The sequence below is a fragment of the Botrytis fragariae genome, assembly GCF_013461495.1.
Source record: "Botrytis fragariae strain BVB16 chromosome Unknown tig00000001, whole genome shotgun sequence".
Lineage (NCBI taxonomy): Eukaryota > Fungi > Ascomycota > Leotiomycetes > Helotiales > Sclerotiniaceae > Botrytis > Botrytis fragariae.
Genome location: NW_023500987.1, coordinates 491725 through 512147, shown reverse-complemented (window position 1 = coordinate 512147; position 20423 = coordinate 491725). Strand labels below are relative to the sequence as shown.

The 20423-nt window shown below is 42.1% G+C and overlaps 6 protein-coding genes across 6 annotated transcripts; all 6 read right to left on the bottom strand.

The window, feature by feature from the left end:
* Window positions 1–1296: 1296 nt before the first annotated feature.
* On the bottom strand, window positions 1297–3851 carry Bfra_000162 (putative c2h2 finger domain protein; the record flags this gene model as incomplete). Its single annotated transcript, XM_037330608.1, has 6 exons — window positions 1297–1785; window positions 1834–2224; window positions 2276–2545; window positions 2602–3529; window positions 3604–3658; window positions 3755–3851. The coding sequence occupies 6 exons, from the start codon at window positions 3849–3851 to the stop codon at window positions 1478–1480; spliced, it is 2049 nt and encodes a 682-aa protein (XP_037196941.1). The 3' UTR covers window positions 1297–1477.
* Window positions 3852–6442: 2591 nt separating this feature from the next.
* Window positions 6443–6669, bottom strand: Bfra_000161 (uncharacterized protein; the record flags this gene model as incomplete). The annotated part of the gene is made up of 2 exons (XM_037330607.1): window positions 6443–6530; window positions 6590–6669. 2 exons carry the CDS (start codon window positions 6667–6669, stop codon window positions 6443–6445), a joined length of 168 nt encoding a protein of 55 aa, XP_037196940.1.
* Window positions 6670–6783: 114 nt separating this feature from the next.
* Window positions 6784–7716, bottom strand: Bfra_000160 (uncharacterized protein; the record flags this gene model as incomplete). The annotated part of the gene is made up of 2 exons (XM_037330606.1): window positions 6784–7180; window positions 7343–7716. 2 exons carry the CDS (start codon window positions 7714–7716, stop codon window positions 6784–6786), a joined length of 771 nt encoding a protein of 256 aa, XP_037196939.1.
* A 714-nt stretch (window positions 7717–8430) lies between these two features.
* Bfra_000159 (putative het domain protein pin-c1 protein) lies at window positions 8431–11037 on the bottom strand (the record flags this gene model as incomplete). Its single annotated transcript, XM_037330605.1, has 2 exons — window positions 8431–10466; window positions 10530–11037. 2 exons carry the CDS (start codon window positions 11035–11037, stop codon window positions 8431–8433), a joined length of 2544 nt encoding a protein of 847 aa, XP_037196938.1.
* Window positions 11038–11472: 435 nt separating this feature from the next.
* Window positions 11473–12672, bottom strand: Bfra_000158 (uncharacterized protein; the record flags this gene model as incomplete). The annotated part of the gene is made up of 4 exons (XM_037330604.1): window positions 11473–11506; window positions 11708–12270; window positions 12449–12467; window positions 12620–12672. The coding sequence occupies 4 exons, from the start codon at window positions 12670–12672 to the stop codon at window positions 11473–11475; spliced, it is 669 nt and encodes a 222-aa protein (XP_037196937.1).
* Window positions 12673–14903: 2231 nt separating this feature from the next.
* Bfra_000157 (putative f-box domain protein) lies at window positions 14904–17310 on the bottom strand (the record flags this gene model as incomplete). The annotated part of the gene is made up of 4 exons (XM_037330603.1): window positions 14904–15264; window positions 15320–15644; window positions 16101–16990; window positions 17151–17310. 4 exons carry the CDS (start codon window positions 17308–17310, stop codon window positions 15143–15145), a joined length of 1497 nt encoding a protein of 498 aa, XP_037196936.1. The 3' UTR covers window positions 14904–15142.
* Between the last annotated feature and the right edge of the window lie 3113 nt (window positions 17311–20423).

Here is a 20423-nt window from a genome sequence, read left to right as displayed (position 1 = left end):
AGGGCATTCAAATCGCAAAAATTGAATCATCATCATAGCAGTCCACCATATCGATCTAAGAAGTAAGAAACAGACTCAATAAGCGCCACTGCCGCGATGTAAACTCAAGACTGATCAACCACCTACCCAATGAAGACGCCAAAAAAAACAAGCTAAAAACTAGCACAAAATCAAATGCTAGCGCACATTAACATCCAGAGGAAGACTAATCACATGATGTGAACAAACAAATATATATGTATTACACATAGATAAATTTACCATCCCCTAAAAACCCATCGTATTCTCATTCCCCATAACCAATTTCCCATGCCGACATCACTGAAACCTAAATATACCACCACATCTCTCTTTTCCACACATACACGCAATACCCATAACGGACATTAAAATCCCAACCATATCACCGATGCCACCAACCACTGACTCGCTCTCCCCTCCTCCGAGGGTCTTCCGGACAAACCATCCCTATCCAGAAACTCACCACCGATTCGGTCGACCTCTCCTCTTCTCTCCTCGCCCTCTCTCTCTCTCCCTCCCCCCATCCACCCTCGGCACTCCTCACTCCCCCATCTGAAACCTCCAGCACTTCTAGTCTCCGAACACTCGCCCATCCATCGCCAAAAAGCACACTCCTCCGAAGCTAGCCACACGCACATGACCCGCACATACCTACCCCAAGAAGATAAAGTACAAACCTAGGTACTCATCTGCAGATAGAAACTTACACACACGGCCGTGTTATTTTTTTCTCGCAACCGGAGTTAGGTCAATTTCCGATGTACGAATAATGATCAACATGAATGAGTATCTCGGTAATTTCATCTTCTTCCAATGGAAAGAAACGAAGTATGCTCTCTATCTGGTATCCACCAATGATCTCCAATCTAGCACTATTCCTTAATTTAGCATTTAGAACTTCCTAAACCTCCGGGCGTCGCCGATCTCAACCCCGTCGGCAAATACCCACAATCAATCACATCATACACACTAGCAGACGTCATTTTTTGAAAAGAATTCTCGTAATCTCTACGTGAGATTTTAGATAGCAGTACATACACGCGTTTCCCATTTTATTAACGATAACTTATTAATCTACTTGGATTGTATGAAAGTAAATGCAAATTAATAATCCCAACTGAATAAATGAATACAATAGATTGCCATTATAGAATAGAGATTAAAGATGAGAGGAAACTTGGTGTTCTATGAATAAAACACGGGTAACATTCTCAATTATGCAATTTCCTCAAGAATCTCAGACTCTCGGATATCAATAAGTTCCACTCCTACCCATTACCATAAAGATGTTCATTGAATCAAATCCCATGTGTTCCCAATATGCATTTGAGTATCACTTCCCATAAAACCAAAACACCATCATCCATCCGACCATCCATTCCACCAAATCCGACTCACTCCGATTCCCAAACCCGAATAACCAATATATATATATATAAATCTCCATGATACCAAATCAAAAACTCAAAAGCCTTTTCATATGAGCACCCTTCTCACAATCACTAGGGAAAGGAGGAAATTTTCCATTCCTCGTCTCAAAAACCTCTAGGATACTTCTGACCGCAGTATAATAAGTTTCCGCTGTTCTCTCAAACCCAAGCCTATTCCATTCATCCGCATCTACCGCTGATTTAATATCATCCCAAACAAATTTCCAATTTTGTATCGCGAGTTTGAAAGGTGCAACGATTGAAGGAATAGATGTTGAGGGTAAGTAAACCAAAGGATTACAGAATGTTGAGGTCCATATATGAACGTATAGAACTATAGAGTCAGCCTTATATATGGTTTAATGTAAGTGGATAGTCTTACTGTGAATGAGCATTTGCATATCTAAAGCAGTTAGATTGCGGTTGCATAACGGCATCAGGTCTTCTTTGGCGTTTTCCATAGGAGAAAACAACAATAGGAAAGCATCCTTTATCTTTATTTTTGAGATGGGAAAACCTGCATGATCCTTAAGATCTTCGAATTTTGCAGCTTTGAAATACCCCTCATTGCTAGGAAATGGGAGATCTATCTCTGCCCACTGAAGTCTTGGAGTGAGATTGTTGAATATTGCAAATGCGTTGTCAAGCATCATCATCACAGTGGCCGTCCTGATATACGATTCTTTACGAATCCAATCCCTAAACGAAACTTGATCTTTGATAACAAACCCAGGAGAATGCTGTACGATGTTCAATTCCAAGTAGCGGTATATCTGGCCAATATCAGCTCCGCTCCTTGAGCACGTATGATTTGTGGTACTCACTGATACTAATTTTGCAAAGCGTTGTTGCCTCACCCGCGTCCTTGCTATCTCATTGCCCGTCCAGTATTGCACAACCACAATGAGATACGCGCCTTGAAATTCCTCTAATTGGTATTGTAACCATTCTTGGGACAGGTTTTTCGTACGCTCAGCATAAGTTCTACCGGGTAAGTCGAATTCGTCATTGAATCCATTTATTGAATAGATGTAGGTTTCAATGATGTCCAAGAGGAGCTTTCCCTTCGCTACTTCATCGGCCTGTTTGGAATACTAGACTTTCATTAGCCATTTAACTCTGGCATTCATGGAATATGAAACAAGCTTACCATTGCACCAAGACTCATGACCGAAAGTACCAGGGGTAATGCAGCTGTACATGGATTAAATGTAGCTTCGTGAACCATAGGTGCATGATGATGCCAATGCTTGAAATACAATTTGATATACGCAGCAATAGTATCGGCAGTTATGATCTCAACTGCTTCCAAAACTTCTTTGGATATAGCATTGGGTCCAACCATTGAGCTTGCAGCATATCTCAACTTTTCCCGTATATCGTAGGCACGTTGTTCTAGAACATTCCGATCGTTAAACATTCCATCCGGTGACCAAGGAATTAAATTGTCTTGAGGTAACTGCCATTCATGCGTTTGTCTTTCGAATGTGTCGAATTCCAAATTGTGGAGAAAGGCTAGATTTTGGTCCACCTCCATACTCGAAGTGTATCCAAAATTTACCATATTCTGGTTCATCATATCTCCTGGGGCCCATGGCTGAATCGTATTCTGAGGAAGCAAGCTTGTGTATTCTGCAGTTCTTTCCTTTGGGCTACTTCCCGTGGAAGCCTTTGGAAATTCGCGCATAAACTCTGCCTCATTTGGAAAATTCAATAGGAAGCCAATGGAATTTCGATCTGATGTAGGTTCCGGAGTAGTAGATGGGGTGTTAAGGATCGGGGAGCTGCCATTTCCGGACTTGCAGAAGTTTTTATCGATGAAGCGGAATCTTGAGTAAATTGTTAACGATATCGCAAACTTTCTTTCAGTGAACACCAACAACATACTGGTACCCCAAGTTTTAATACAACGTCTTCCAAATTCCTTGCATTTGCGACATGGTACTTCATTGTCACATTTGACTTTCAGCCTCGAGCATTCATTGCAAGCGTGTCGTTTCCGCCCTCGTTCTAGGGAATCTGGGATAGCGGCTGATCCGCGAAGTTCGCATCTGCTGAAATGGTCTCGGAGAACATCGCTATGATATATTATCAGTACTGAGTATTGAAGAGTATACAAAGATACAAGCTTGTGCATCTCTCGGGTCCTTACCTGCGTTTGAAAGTTTTGGTACAGAATATGCAGCTGAATGGTCGAACACCGGAATCTAGATTTCGCACACGTCAGGAAACTCTCCACATTCGATGACAGCATAAGATCGTCGCTTGAGCATCTTGTGTTTTGGGATGGGGAGAATACATACGTTGCTGTTGATGTCGAAGTAGATGTGCCTTGCGTTGGAATTTCTTACCACACTGGTTACATTCAGATAGGCTTTGAGTCTGGCTTTGAGCCTCCATTTTGACGGAACCATTGTGGTGGGAACGTGGAACTTCGGATGTTAAAGATATGATTCTATGGTTCTTGCGCAAGAGAATTTGTGGGGAAACAACGTTCACTGAATGGGGTTTCGCTCCTGCCGAAGCAGGGCTAAGAATAAGAAGTAAGAATGCTAAAGAGCAGGTTAGACATAATTACTAGATAGAGTGTTAGTACGATGTAGAGTAGACGCAAAAGTGTCGGAATGGAGAAATAATAGTAAGATTAGATAGTACTCCATACACACTCGGTAATAATGGATCAAGAGACTAGCTTACAAGGTTAGTCTGATACGAGGGGCTATTTCAAATCACTAGGACAATTCAGATGGCCGAATACTGCGTACGGAGGAAACCCTTTCAGAATTCTACAACCTAACCACCTTAGGTAGTAAAGATAAAAACTTTTTTCCCCTGACGCGTAGACCCTAGATCCTTAATTATTCGGAACGCCTCTGAACTACCAATAACCGCCGCTGTTGTACGCTATACCGCTACTGTCACAATACCACCGCTATATACCCAGATTTTGAGCTGGGGAACGCTTACCACATACGAACCCATTTGCTAATAAGGTTTGGGATTTTTGGGTAAGGTTAAAGCTAATTAGGATTAAGGTGCATACTATGTATATTAAGTACCAAATGATAGAAAATCGTATATCGTATATTGTACAGAGCAAAATCATCTACATAGATAGCAAAAAGGAAATGTCAAATTCCAAGACTTCATCACGAATCACGAGTCATATTTAAGCGGAGATGAAGGGGTATTTGTTTTTAGGTAACAATCAATTGGCCCCAGGCTCCTAGCAAACCAGCAAACCAGCACCCCGGGCATCAAATCCAGATCAGAATATAAACAATGAATTAAATCCATGTTATTTCCTGAAGCCTCGACCCACGCGCTTATTTCAAACAGGATATACTCCGTGCAAAAACTTGGTCATTGGCCATTGATCTCATCGCGAAATTTCCATTTCCATTTCTAGCCCAGCCTAGATATCATCATGATCATACCATATTTGTTTTAACTTCATATTCATTGGATACAGCGCGTCAAACTAGATCTCGAATACCCACTCTCAGAATCCTACAGCGTTTTTTAATTTCACAGAATAGTTCTACCTTAGTATTCCTGGAACTATCCAACTCTGAACTTTTAACTTTCCAACCTCCTCCCAAGCAATTTGTGACGAAAGATGGACATACAATATGTAGGTACACTGCGACGTTCCGGGTAACGGCCACCATTACCGGTAGGTGTATTATCATCAATAACCATTGCGTAGGCGCTGCAAAGGCGAGTTGGATCATTGCGTGCAACCAACTCCGCGTATCGGCTCGCGCTCCGGTCGGGGAAATTCACATGGAAGAAGGGCTCGGGACCGGAAGCTCACCAAACTCATTATCATCCATGAAAGTTGTGGAGTACCCTTTGACACATTTCATTCGGGGTACCTTCGAATTCTTGGTATAACATATTATGTGTAAGTGCACAAGGAATATCCAGCTTGGCACTTTTTCGGATTCGTAAAGACTCCCATGAAATTTCGCCCTCGCCTCAAACTACGCGAAAGCATATTTTCTAGATAGGCAACAAAGTAATTTAACAAGTTTGAAATACGGAATTTTGATGGATCCATCGCAGCGCTTAAGATCAGGCATTGGGCATTGGGAAATGGATTTAATGAAAATGAGGAAGCCTCAACAATTGGGCATAGAAAACAAGGACGCCTTAAGCAGTGGAGATCTTCAAACCGCCTCCTGCCCCGACTTATCCTACTGGATCGGTATATGCATAAGGTTATCATGAGAAAGCAAGGACTCCTAAGCAAACTGCAGTAAAAACCTGCTAATCGCCTCCTCCCCCACTCACCCTATAGGAAAAGCGCGGTATATGGAAGAAAATAAGGAAGCCTGGCACAGTCCACAACCATCGTGTCCACAATTACCGCATATTTGTCAGTTTTGGAGATAACACTAAGTATGGATCTGATTTAGCATTTCCATATTTTTCTCTGCAAGGCAGAACCGTTTACCCCATGGAAAACTATCTCCGAATGGGAATGATGGGGGTGGGGCAAAGCGTTTGAGAATGGGAGATGGAGGGTAGAGTTTTGTTGATTTTGATAGCAAAGTTGGGCACTGCTCATATATCCAAAAATATCAATCACGGAGAAGAGAAGCTACATGTGATATCTTTTCTAACAAACGTGTCATTCAAAACAATGCTTTTATTAACAGAAACGGAAAACCACGCAACTATATGCTGATTTCATTCCCCCAATCCCATGGTTGAACCATCAATCCTTCAAGCCTAAACGTGTTTTGTAAAACCATGCTGTCATAAAAAGAAAAGGAAAACCATGCAACCATATGCTCATTCGACCTCTCCATCCCATAGTTGAATCATCAATCTCTCCAAGCTGAGATGCTCCAATGACTCTATGAGATCGCCGACGAAAATGCCCATACCTCGCTCACAATTTCTAGCTGCAACTACCAAGTCCCTCGCCAGGTGGCTCTCGCTGAGTCCTAATCGGTAACAGCGGAGAACTATGCTCAGATAGCTTAAGACGATGCAGTGTCCATCTGATCGTCATCTAAATCTCCCATTACCTCATCGAATGCCTCGCTACTTTCACTTACGTTTTCGGCCCTTTTTGAAATGTTGACAGGAGCTCTATTTCTTAGGGGATTTCCTTTTGAACGACGAACCCATTGCTCATCATGACTCTAGTGACTGTCTGCAAAGCAGTCTCTAGAATTCCAGATTGGTCTTGACCTTCATTAGTCATCTTTAGCAGGTAGGTTGCCTCTGCCAAAAAAGGACGAAGCAACCTGTACTCAACAAACAAATTTGCTTTCGTGATTTGCTTCTTTAATGTGAGTAAACCGGTAGTAGGGAATTTCTAAAAATCGGGCCAAAGCTCAGCCATTTCTTTGTTCATGGTCTCTACATCATCCTCAACAAAATCATCGTTCTCGTTGTCAAGAAATGTCTCCAAAGCTGTGTTTAATGGAGCGTGCATGTCCTTGGAATCCTCGACTGGTTGCTCCATGACAAGAAATGCTTTCTGAAAATGCCATGATTCCGACGTTCCCGGATGTGAGGTTAGATGGTAGCGAATGCTGTTCTTGAGAGATAGAACGGGCTCCAGTATTACCTCAGTAGTATCTTGAGATTTCCCATTTCGCGGTTGTTCTGTCGATAGCGCTGCTAGTGGTGCATTTCGAATAGCTTCTTTAGCAGCCAGCTTGTTCCATTTCGTAGCTCTCCAATCTCTATTTGTCGAACTATCACGATACCTAGCTAAATAGAATACCTTTGATTGTAAAACGATCATTGAGAGACAGAGACCTTTGGTGCAGGCTTCTCCATGATGAGAACAAACTCGTTCTCCTCGATCTACTCTCCTCGTATCCTGATATCTCTGGGGTTACTACCAGATATGGAGCCGTTGAACCAACCAAGTCAACTTTGTTGCCGTCTCCAGCGTTTGTCCCGACGTCACCTCCTTTTTTACCGTTGGTAATTTCTTCCCGATAGCAGCCGACAGGTTAAGAAACGTGATTCCGACGATCAAATACTTTTGAACCTCGGCGGTTTCCATCGAAAGTTTGTTTTCTCGCAAGCTCAAACTTAATGAAGGGCTATGAGTCTCAATACCCTCTTTTCCCAAACCATCCACCGTGGTTTGAAAGCTTTTCGAAGATTGTGGATGCGCAATTATGTATGTGACGTCGTTGGAGATATCTTTGGGTTTCGGAACATGCAATCCTGTAGTAGTGAAGGCATATTCGCCCATCTGATACTCTGCTGCCTTTGTTAAGCTTGTCGCCATCTAAAGAACATCAACACTGATCATGGATATAAATCGATACTAGCGATTTGGAATGTGTACTCGCCTTGGATGGGGAGGATGGTATCGAAACTTTTGATGATTCTCCGGTCTTTACGAAGCTCAAGGAAGGGTTGAAAGTATTGGGTAATAACGAGGACGGGTTCGAAGTCTTGGGGAAGATAGATGTAGTTTGATTGTAACTTGAGATGGTAGTGCATCGGATATTGAGGTTGTTCGTTTCAAAGGTAAAGAGAGTAAATGGATTAGATATATCTTCCGTTGGCACGTAAACTGAAAGGGAAAGAGGAGGTATTTTTACGAAAGCGGAGAAGGTGAAAAATGTACTCCGTCTTTGACGGTGCATGACCCACAGCAATTCAATGAATATGATTGAGATAATCAAATCAAGTAGAACAATCGTATCGACTGGAACAACCAACGGGCTTTGAAGAGGAAGGGGGGGGCATAACGAATTTCCCTTTTGTATCTACACTTCTACTCCCACGCCCACATTCTGGTATAATGGTTCTTAAACAACTTGAGTACCAGCTTGCACACAATGTGAAGTATGTACTATATCTTGTTAATCGGTTCAGTTAACCGAGTGTATAGCACCGGATTGAGAACTCATGGTTCTAATTGTTGGTTTGATTGTGATCAAGACTGTATGGAAACTTCAAGCTCTCTAAAATGCATACCAGAAATCGTACCCATTTAAATGATCACTATCTGCTCGAATCCATCTTCGCTTCTCTTAAACCAATTTGCTAACACCTGTCCTTGTCCATCTTTCTCTAGCATAATCGGATATTTCCCCAATTCCATAAGTAATTTATTTTGTCGAAAACTACTCGTAATGCTCCCGAAATTTCCACTTCCAACCCTTCTATATACTTTCTCACCCGGCCTGACGAATTTTCCATCATCACCGATTTGATCTGAAGCATCCACCTCAACGAGGAAGATGCATTGACACGACACAGTGCTATCGAATGATATCAGCAGTGGCATCCACACCAAGCTTCTGATGCCCGTATTCCAACTAATAATCTCATATGCCTCTACCGTATCTCCGGTATACCATATACCTTGCCCCGTGTATTCGTCAATAAGCTTAACACTTTTTTCCCAAGCATTCCAACTTGGTGCTCTTTTGTAAGCTGCTTTTACGCGATTCAAACGTCCACGTAATCTCATCCATCCCGCTTTCACAAAACCAAAGAGGTACTCTGTTTCAAGTGCCACATCTGCGGCTAATACATTGGCTAGTGCAAACTGTTTAAGACCAGGGTTGTCTTCATATTTTGGGCTGACGCCAGATGCAGTGATGGTGTAATTATGTACTGGTGCTTCAACACTGGCCCAACTCCAACTTGGAGCCACGTACTCTGGGTCTCCAACTCGCTTTCTTCGTGGTGTGGTTCGTCCATCTATGTTAACCCAAGTCAGTTGATGCACAAGGTTGAAATCATATAGCCCCGCGAGATATTTCTGTGGCATCATTGCGGCCAGTTCTTGAGCGATGGATGAAACGGCAATGAGTTTATCAATGCCTTTTGTTAATTTACAACGTGTGTATGATGCTACGGTGGATTGCCAGGTTCTTTCAAAATCGCTCAGTAACCGCATTAGTTGTTCTTCAGAAGGAGGGTTCAACACAGACGTTTCCCGTACAAAGTGTAACGTCCTTCGTAAACTCGACCCCTCAGTACCAGTCCATTCGGGTTGTTCTCCACCAGAATGTTCATCACAAGCCCAATACACACTGTTCTTTGCAAAAGCGAGAGTCCGTCGAGCAAGATTGCGCTCTTGATATACCCATGCTCGTGTAAACAAGGGCGCATTCGACACAGTATTACCAGGTATATCAGAGGCGAAATTCCACAAAAGCCTTGCTACGCCACTAAGTAACAAGCAGTCGTCATTATCAGCGTTCTGTTGTCCAAGATCATGGCCAAGAATAGACGCAAAAGAAGTTCGAAATCCAAACTCAGCTCGTGGATCTCGATATTCATTGATAAAACCTTCATAGTCAGATGTAGTGGACAGAGCCGCAATATTTAGCCATGCGAACTTGTACACATCTCTCATCATAGCACTCTGCTCCTGCCAATCTTCAAGGCTGTCTTGAATAATACATAAGCTATCAATCCAGATGTACTGAAATCCTAGCGACACACAGACAATTATTGCATGCCTGAAGGTGAGTGGAAGATCATCGAGTGGTACGTCAACTCGCCAAAGGGCAAGATTTGATTCAGTGAGCACTGCTCCGACACGACCACCAAGCGGAGCAGAAGGATCTGGCGATGGACCCCAAGAATGAGAGAGCGAAGCGTATTCTAACCCCTTCCATCCAGGAAGAAAGTCAGCAGGATCAGATCTGACTACCAAACGAGCACTTATATCACAATATCCAGGCTCAGAGTCATCTCGAGCAATTTTAAGTAGGCGATCGGGAAACCAATATGTTTCCGGTTCATATTGATCTTCGCCACCCTTTCTGAATATCCTCTGACACTTTGTATGGGAGTTTGCGCAAGTACTCAACCACAACCTTACCCTGGCCATTGTTCCAGCGCTTAGCGTTGAACAAAAAGCAGCAGGTTCAGGTTGAATAATATTAGTATCCTGCACTGTAGGATCCTGAAAATCCAGTGGTACAATAACGGGGTAATCATGGGAGGTTTCCTCGGAGGCTGGTATATGCACAGTATCGTTGTCCGCACCGGGGTAGACCTTAAAGCCACCTGATCATACGTTAAATCATTATGTTGCCACAAATTTTCATAGATTCCGTTGTAGATACATACCAATTCCCCATGAGAACCCGTCCTTGTGTTTTGTGGTAATAAGTACACTAAGACATCTATTCGGAATATCTATGCTTCCCGCCCAAGTTAAACTCCAGTCCTCATAAGGTGCATCTCGCAAGGAAGTTTCAAATGATACATGTGCTTGCATTGCATCGAAAAGAATTCTGGTCTTTGCACACATAACGCAATTCTCATCTAATGGATCCTCCTCGGGATCATCCTTAGGATGTATCCATAGACTTCTGTGTTTCGGTCGAAAATCGCGTACTTGCATGGATGGAGAGTGCACAATCTGAAGTTTATCATGTTTCGTTCCATCTCCATATAATTTTATCATATGGGAGAGTAGGGTAAGACATCGTGCACATATTGATCGAGTTCCTTTCCCGGCCGGATGAGGCGGAGGAAAAGACAGAGTTGGATATAAATCCTTAGGAGATTCCAAAGGTGTTGCTTCTTTGATTGACAGCTTTTCCAGCGTAGAGGACAAAAGCCGAGATAACATGTTCAAGATAAATGCTTACATTATTGTGCTGGAATTGTAGAAGTATTGTCCTTATTAGCATTGCAGCTTTTCAGCTCAGCTTGGCGCCCAGATCCATCGATCAGGCAGGCCACATACATTGTATGGTAACAAAGTGATGAACGGAGATGTGCTACACGGGCCATCATAAATAAACTCTTTACATTTCATTGCAATTGTACTTCTTGGAAAGACCTAGGTCAGAAAGATGAAGGTTTCTACTAAGCTAGATTAGGTATAGCCCATTTCTCCAAACAACTGCCAAGGTTGTCTTCTCTTGTCCACGCCAAAAGCTCATGTGTATCCTCCTCTCCGCTCACATAGATTTCCATAGTGGAAACCCACTCACATTACGTCCGGCAATGTATCGTCAATTACTAATTGCTAGGTCTTCGGTCTACGGTCTTCATTCATGTGTCAGAATCGATTCTCCCCGGAGATGACTTCGATCCTATCTCCTATTTCTCCATGGTCAATTTCATTTCTCTCCAATCTTTCGGTTCGGTATTTAGTTCAAATCACATTCGGAACTCACATTCAAATATTCAAAATTGTTTAGGTACAGTATCTATCTATTAAGGAAAAAAAACAAATTTCTATCTCTCGCAGTCAAGGAGGCCCTATCTGATTGGTCCAGCCGATCTAATCATACCCCCTTCTCAACATCTCGATTCTGGCCAAGAATGGTGATTCAACTGGTGATTCTTCTTCGACCAAGTCTGGCTCGCCAAAGAATCCCTGCACGTCAAATGTGTCATCGTCGTCGTACTGAATTTGTCCTGCCATCAAACCTTCCATGATTGTCTCATGATTTTGATCATCTTCGTCTGAGAGAGCCGAAACTTCTGAGACATCGGACATGTTCCCATCATCTGAGTCACGTTCATCTTCTGAAACGTCGTCAACTGCAACAGTCTCGCTGTCCATTCCCGTCTTCTGGCCATCCTCGCTTGAGTTTGAGTCTTCGAAGACAGAGATCGGCTCTTCGCAATTAATACATGGAGAATCAGCTATGACCTCGTTGCTGATTTGTTTGTAGCTTCTGCATCCAAAAGGGTTTCGGCGGACAGGGTAGCAATTGTATTCGCATTGAAACTCTGCATAGCTGGTCTTCAGCTTGCTGTCGCATTTAGGACAAACCTCAATGGTGCGGATCCAGTTACACATGATGTGGTTGGTAAGTTGATCTGGTGTTTTCTTGGTTGGTTTGAGTTGCTGTTGTAGGGTTTAGAGTGTTAATCAATGGAGTGATGATTTAATGAGAATTTAGAAGTATAGAATCAGCCAGATTTATACTTCACCGGAGAAAGTTGTTCTGATCCCATTCTGCTTCTGTTCTTGACCTATCTATTTGCTTCGAACAAGAACGAGGTTTATCACAAGATACTCCCACACCTTCACGCAATCGATCTCTATAACACCCAATTCTCAATTCAAACTATCAATAAGGCCATTGTTCTTAACAATGAAACAACACAAAGAAATATTCTAGGCCTTTGAGCAAGATTTTAATGTCTAGGAACATTGTCTGTCTTCTTTGTAGTTCCAAACCTGGCTTTCTTACTCTATTTTCTTTGTCATGTTCCAGTACAAAAGCTGTGCAGCGAACAACCACATTGTTCACATCTTGTTCAAAAGTTATTGTGATTCACGCAGCACATACAGGAACTGCAAATACCATCGAAAGTTAGTCACCGCCATATCAAATACACATACACAAATAATTTCCCGAATCACAATACACTCACAACCAAAATCATGTGTACCATTACCCACACCTACCATGATTGTTCCCACATAAACAAATACACTTATATCTGTTCTCTCCAATTCAGAAACAAATCCTACAAAACCACATCTTCCTGTCCGAAAACCTCCAGGAAATCAAGACTATGGAGTTTAAACGAATGTGCAAGATGTACGAGAGCAGCGACGGCAAAGGGAAAGAGAGCCATCAAAATCAAGGAAACCAAATGGAGCAAGATATATAAAGAACCTAAAGGGGGGTGGCAAGTAGTTGATTGGTCCGGGGAAAGAAATTCGGGTAGGTATGAAGAGAATTCGGACTGTACTCCTAGTCCGACGACGAGGAGCTCTTGGTTGTCGGATATTTTGAGGTATCGAGTTTAATGAAGACATTCAAGTGAATTCAGATATTCAAATAAAGTTAAACATTAAACTAGACTCAGATATTCAATTAGATTTAGACATTCAAATCAATCCAGATATTCAACTAAATTTAAACATTCAAATCAATTCAGATATTCAACTAAATTCAGATATCCAACTGACTTCAGACATTCAACCGAATTCAAACATTCAAATAAATTCAAACGCTAACCCAAACTCAAACATTAACCCAAATTCAGACATTGAAAATCTCTGTAGCACTCGCTCCACAATCCTTCCTTCCAGTGTACACTTTCCATCTCCAACACCGGTACTCATGAAATAAGTGTGAATACCACTCGGTATCCTCTGAATCGGTTCGAACATAACACAACAAAGCTCAAATTCTCCGCCGTGTAATTTCCCTCTCACCTTGGCCACTATGAATCTCAACGTCCACTCCCCTCGACATCATCATCCAATCCATCCTCCCTTTTCACTTCCCATTCTCGAACTACCCACGCACTAAAACACCACATTCAAAATTCGCTGCACACACACATAACTATGTTATTTCAACCCTTTCATGATTCGAGGGCATCCCTGGCTAAAGATGACGTGGACGGAAAGGGGAAAGAAAGTATTTGTAGCGCCCGTGGGATGGGAAAATTTAGAAGCGAGTGTTCTTCTTTCTTACCTACTACACGTATGTGATAAACAATAACGATTTATCAATAAAAGAAAGAACAAGTCGAATGATTAGTTCGCTGTCATAGATCGAGAGAGTATGATTTATTATATACATACAATACAATTAAAGTCTATTAGGCAAATAAACACCAGAGTTCTTTCCACACATCAAATCATGGATAACTATCTGCTACAAGGTGATTGGTGCCCCATATTTAGGTGGAGCAACGCATACCACAAACAGCCACTCACAGCTGCTATAAATCCATTGCACTCCTCACCCACCCACTCCCAGAACCCTCACCCAAAAAAAATCCAAAAAGTCAATGAACCTGCCCGGGGTCGAACCGGGGACCTGCTGCGATCTCACATAATCCGTAAACGGATTAGCGTGTAAAGCAGACGTGATAACCACTACACCACAAGTCCTTGCTGTTTGTTATGCTATCAATGCTTCGTTTCAAAAGATAATGTAAGTTGCAAACTGGTTGAGGGGCTTCAGAAGTGGGGGATTTTGTTGAATGTGGGGTACAATTTGGGAATCGGGTGGTCTGTGCATACATATGTGCTTGACGAGCTGAATTGAATGAAGAAGGTGTAGCGGCAGTTGGAGATAGACAAATAGATAAAATAGAAATGGGAGATCTAATGTATCAAAATATGATTTTTGGAATTTTGGTCAAGCAAAAATTCCTTGATTTCTTTATTCCAACTTGCCAATTGTGTGAAGTTAATCCCTCAAATCTTTAGTATAAGTTTTGATTCCTCGCACGTAGAAATATATATATCCCAGAGGAACTCCAGATGAATCATTCTTACTACTTAATCAGAACCTTGAGAACAATGAAATGTTCTGTAATTCATATGCTGAATTGTTATTATAATAGCTAGGTATCAGTTTATGTACAAGAAACAAAGCGATAATAGTATCCTAAAATAGATCCACTCCTTCGAACTCCTGGTGTATTATCATTCAAAACTCCATCCATATTGTGCAATGAACGCAGTAAATGCAATAAATAGCAGATGAAAAAAAACATGACGGTCGTATCATCTGACAATGAAGGACCATCTGACTGTCGGTTTCGGATCGAAATATTGAAACTTATTATCAGATATTCCTCAGAGTCCTAGGCAGTTCATTCGAATCTGGTGTGCCGCTTAGTTTGACCATCGCGCTCCCTACTAGGCATCATCCCAAACTCAATTCGGCCATCTAGACCGTCTTCAAGATATAATCAAAACCTTATCCTTCCTCTAAACTATGTTTCTCCTTACAATTCCCCAGCTATTGGTTGACATAGCTATCAATATCTACTCTATGAAAGAAAGAGATATGTCCGAAGGGCACCCAGTGCTGTGCCAACACGTCTGGGGATATCATTATCAGTTCTGTCTCGATATATTTTGCTATCAACAGTCAGTAAGGATCGCTACACAATTCTTGGAGAAAGGAGATAAATACGATTTTTATATCCTTGGTTGGCGATTTGACCGCGACTCCTCACGATTCTTGCACCAGGCCAATCCTTCTCCCCATAGCGAACCAATCCCTTGTCACTAATATCATCAGCGACCCATGTAACTTCCCCTCGAGGTATATTTGGATCTCCAGTCAATTTAATAGCGCATAGCGAGCCTGTAGGAGTTCGTGCTTGTCCCTTTCTTGCTTCCCACGCTTCGTGCGATTCGCCCCTTGACTTCGGTATGTTTAGCTCGTCCTGTTTCTGAAGTCCATCTCGTTGATCTAATAGTAGATATTCGCAACCATGACCTGAGTAGTCCCCGACCTAGAATTGTGATTCGAATCAGCAGGTGAATTTGAGATCCCGATTTGGTGATGATCCGTTAAACCAGGTTTGTCTCATAATAGGTTGATGTGGCGTCTCTCAGTTTTGCAAAGTTATGAATCTCTGAGAGTGATTTGAATTTTCAAATGGCTTTTGTTCTAATTGAATTCAGTGTCCCAGACGAATCCAACAGGCGAAAGAAAGATTCGGGAACCTTCAAGATCTCCTCTCTCATGCATACGGACTGCTGGAGACCCTGATCATTTCTTCGTTGATTGTACATGATGTAAGTCATATCGTGTAGATATCAAGAGCCTGGGAAAGGTCATGAATGTACAGAAGGGATATGCAATTGAGAAGCTTTGGTAAAACAGGCGAAGTTTCCGTTGAACTTCTCGATGAAAGCTCAGATCTAAGTGAATTGAGGAAGCAAGTATAAAATGAGGGCACACTTACAAAGATACCTCTATAAGGCTTATCCTCTGTCGGTGTGTACAATTCAAAATCAAGGGTCGAATATGTTTGGATTTGATCTCCTATTTGCACCAGACCATTCATCTCCATCCAGCCTCTAATCCGAAATGATTTCTCGTTGATCTGAGAGCGATTCTCGGGTCGACCCCATGTAGCTGTACATGAGTTATCGAAAATGGTAGGACGATCTGCTCGGACTTTTGCTGGAATCCTTGGCGGTGGCCATTTATTCGCTTGCGGCCTGTTGGGCTGATTACCTACTAACAATTTTGATAGCAAGAACCTCGAAGGACATTCCCGAGTAGAATTTCCGCGATCCATCATTTTAAGCGGAACCTCGCCCTTGAGCCTGCGCTCGGCATGTCCCATGTCTGATAGGGACCGGTGCGAATAAGAATGGAGGTCTAGTTGCTGAGGAGAAGTAGCTAAATGCGTTCTGGGATCAAAGCAATGAATCACGACTGAAGTATCATCCTTCCATGCACAAAATTGAGGTGTTGACCTTTGGGTTAGAAGTCTGTATAATCCGATAGAGCCATTCTCAGGGTTGTATTTAGAAATCATAAGCTGCCCGTAGTAATCAGAATCGCCAAACCATAGTTTGTTCTTGGTAAGGAACCAGTGAGGATCATGAGATTGGTAAAGCTTCTTAAAAGACTCGCATGGGAAAGGGGAGTTAAGCTTGATACCGGGAACATTTTCTTGTACGAGGTGCCGCCAAAGTGAATCAGTTTCTGTGATATCATACAATATCTTGCACGATTTGCCCAACTTTATCAGATCGCATGGCGAAAGATAGGAAGAAACTTGGCGAAGTATCTCAACCGGAAGGTGGGCTAGCTTGAGCTGGATTTCAATGGAAGATTTGATACCTAGTGGAACAATTGCTATCAGCCGTGATTCTTTCAGATGAATACAGTAATTGGGACTTATGCTTAACTGCAAGACCTTGCCATTTCCATCAAGCGAAAAAACACAGCTCGAAAGCCAAGAACACCAAGCAAATACAATGCAACAAAGAAAGATACATACCCGGAAATGCCGCATTTTTGGATTGAGATGATTCAGAGGATGGTGCTTCCTGGGAAGAGAAGAAATTGCTCATGTCCGGACTTTCCACTGCCTCGACTAACTGTACAGTCGATTCGATGCCGGGGTCCAACCCACCATGTAAGTATTTTTCGTTCTCCATTTGATAGATTCTCTGTTTAACGAAAGAAAACTCGTTTGATCTGCTCTATCGAGAAGGCCCTCTAACTTGGAAGGTGGAGCAGATATTAAAGAGGACGAAGGGGGAATGTTTGTGTCCTTATGACCAAACCGTAATAGACTGGGTACAATGTTGTAGATTGTTCAATCAGATATGGTTGGGTACGATGAGATTGATATCTTCTTCTGAAATGTCTTTCTTAACGTCTTATTCGATGATGATGATATCTTAATTGATCATTTGATAATGCTCGCAAGCTTTTCCTCTGTTTAGTTTCACTGTGATATCTCTTGGACGGTAAGACTGAATGATCAATTAGAATGATCAAATTTCTTGGAATTGGACTGCCGTTACTCACTATACGGTGAAAATGGTGTACGGTGTATGTATGGATGGTTGGTGAGCTTCCTATTTCAGATGTGAATCGGAAATATTCGTCGGTTGTTGTTTCAATGCACTAGATGAGAAAGCTTGATTATTGCGATCTACACAATTAGCGTAGTTAACAGGTTGAGATGCCAGGACACCAAGGTAATGTAGCTTTCGGCCGATGGGATTTATTTATGAAGTTTAAAGAAGAAAGAAATATGTTACTTTTTCATGAAGGAGATAACAGGTCAAAAAATCGAAGAGAAATATTGAAACGATTACTTGTACAGGTGTTTGGGTATCATTAGTCAATGACTGGAAGTCAAAACGATCACAATATGATTTTAAGCTCACCGGTGGCGGCTTGAAAGGTTGCCAACTTTACTTCCCTCTAGCGAGAAAGAGATGGTAAGTGATGAAGGGGTAACAATGAGGAAGTTGAATGTCTACAGAGTAACTTTGAATCTATCAAAATAATTTGGAGACGAGAATGATAATAAGCTACATATTGTTTAGTTCTTCAAGGGTTAAAGAATTCTCCGAAAAAGGGAAGTATCACATCGGTTCGGTATCGCGGTGATATCCCGTGATAAATGATGACAAGACTTCTAGGTTGCAACTTTCTCTAACATATCATTTGTTCACGCCATAGACGGCTTGAATGAATTGGCTTGGAATTGAACTAAGATATCAATTATAGATCAATTACCAAGCCATCTCATCACTTACAATCACAATCACCATGATGGTTGATAATCGAAGCTACAACCGCACGTTTTCTTGTCAACATCGGTCAATCGTCCCTGCCTGTATGTCAGTTCAGCAAAATACGCAATCTCATGCCAATCATGTATTAGTATTAACAAAACCATCGAATCTCATGTCGGTCATGTCAATCATCACTCAATTTCATCTCCTCCACCAATAATTACGTCTACCAAGTCAGAGTTTTCCATCTAGTGCCCAACCTTTTCCAACCTTCTACAATTAAATCAAGCAACTCCGATGTCGCCTCCCTTCCTCATTCTTTCCACTCATCCACAAACTATTCCCCATCCTTCAATCTATCCCTGTCAACCCAGCATGCGACGTCTTCACCGTGCCACCCTTACTAGTCTACCCAAGCGCTTCCGGAAGGTGCGTGGAGAAAGTCGTGATATTGTTCCTCGTGGCATGGCTAGGATCTATATGTACATTGGAGATACTGGGTAGGTAGATAGTATCTTTTGACAGTACCAACAGTTGTACTATGAATTAAATAGGAAGGCCAGATTTTGTTGAGATACAAGGTGTACGAATGCAACAGAATACTCGTAGGTCTAGATGAAACTTGAGCATCGATCGTTAATTGATGATTGTGTGCGGAGTATGTTAGAACGAACTCCCACTCTCGGACTCGAAGCTACTTTTTCTTTAGGAAGATTCGTAATTTGCGATCTCAAGAGAAAACACGTTCTGGTAGCCCGGCAATGAACATCACCGGTGTGTTTAGAGGGACATGAGATGGAGTTATACATCTGAGATACCTACACTTAATCTACCGAGATGAATCCTAAAATATGCATAATAGAAGGTTAACACGCGAATACCACTCTTGACAATGAACCATTAATCCATATAAAATAAGCTTAGATCTCTATACACGCGTCAATTAACTGCCGATAAAGTCCCTTGGTATCCAGATAAACATGGGGAATCCCCAGCCCACTCCAGTCCAGTGACATCCAAAAATGGCAACAGCAAACGAACGCAACGTTGGTTACGGAATTGTCTGTTCGATCCTCAACAGTATGGATACTACCACCTACCTAATATTACCATCGAATATGCGATAACAAATACATTGATCAATTTATGAGATATACATGAAAACATATGCTATACATCTGTTCCAAGTGGGTTCTCCAGACCTCACCACCCATCACACCACGCGCGCCATATCCTCCTCAAACCCAACCGAATCGGAATCGCCAACCCAATAAATACCCGTGCTGTTTGCAACGCTGCCGCGATAAAACCAGTTAGTTTATCATCTTGTGGCATGTGCATTAAGTTTAAGACTTGCATACTTTCTGGCCACACGAGTATAATGATCACATCATATAACATACCTACATACTACATATATCCACTTTCAAACTCCACCTCACCACGCCATACATTCCTCAAACCCAAAATCCAAATCCATCCAGCTCTCTCCCCGCTCCAACCAAACAGGCAGCTTGATCGACCACGAAAGGTGCAACGAAGCCTGATATATTCATATTAATCGAGATGACATGACCGAGCACGGTATGGCATTGTAGAAGCCGACATTGACTCTCCTCAAGCCAAGCAATCTCACAGACTACTGGAAGACGAATTTCGCGCAAGGACCAATTGGGTGTCGTAGGATTACTTGTACGCAATCACACAAACCCTCCTCGTTCTTCATTCCTCGCTCCTGCTATCCCATACACACAGTTCTTACATCATCTACACCCAGAAGATGACAATTAATGATCTATCTGCTCTACCTGTGACAAGTCTCACTATATCAACTACTAAAGTTTCATCAAGGGAAGCACTCGCCATTCACTACATTCGAGATGTTGCTTTAATTACCTACCTACCATTTCAGTTCATTGTAAGTTTTAAATTTCAGACAGGTAATGGATTATTGCTCGGAGTGATAGTATTGTACACTGGTCATGGATTATTAAAAGAGTGGAGTTGAGATGCTCATA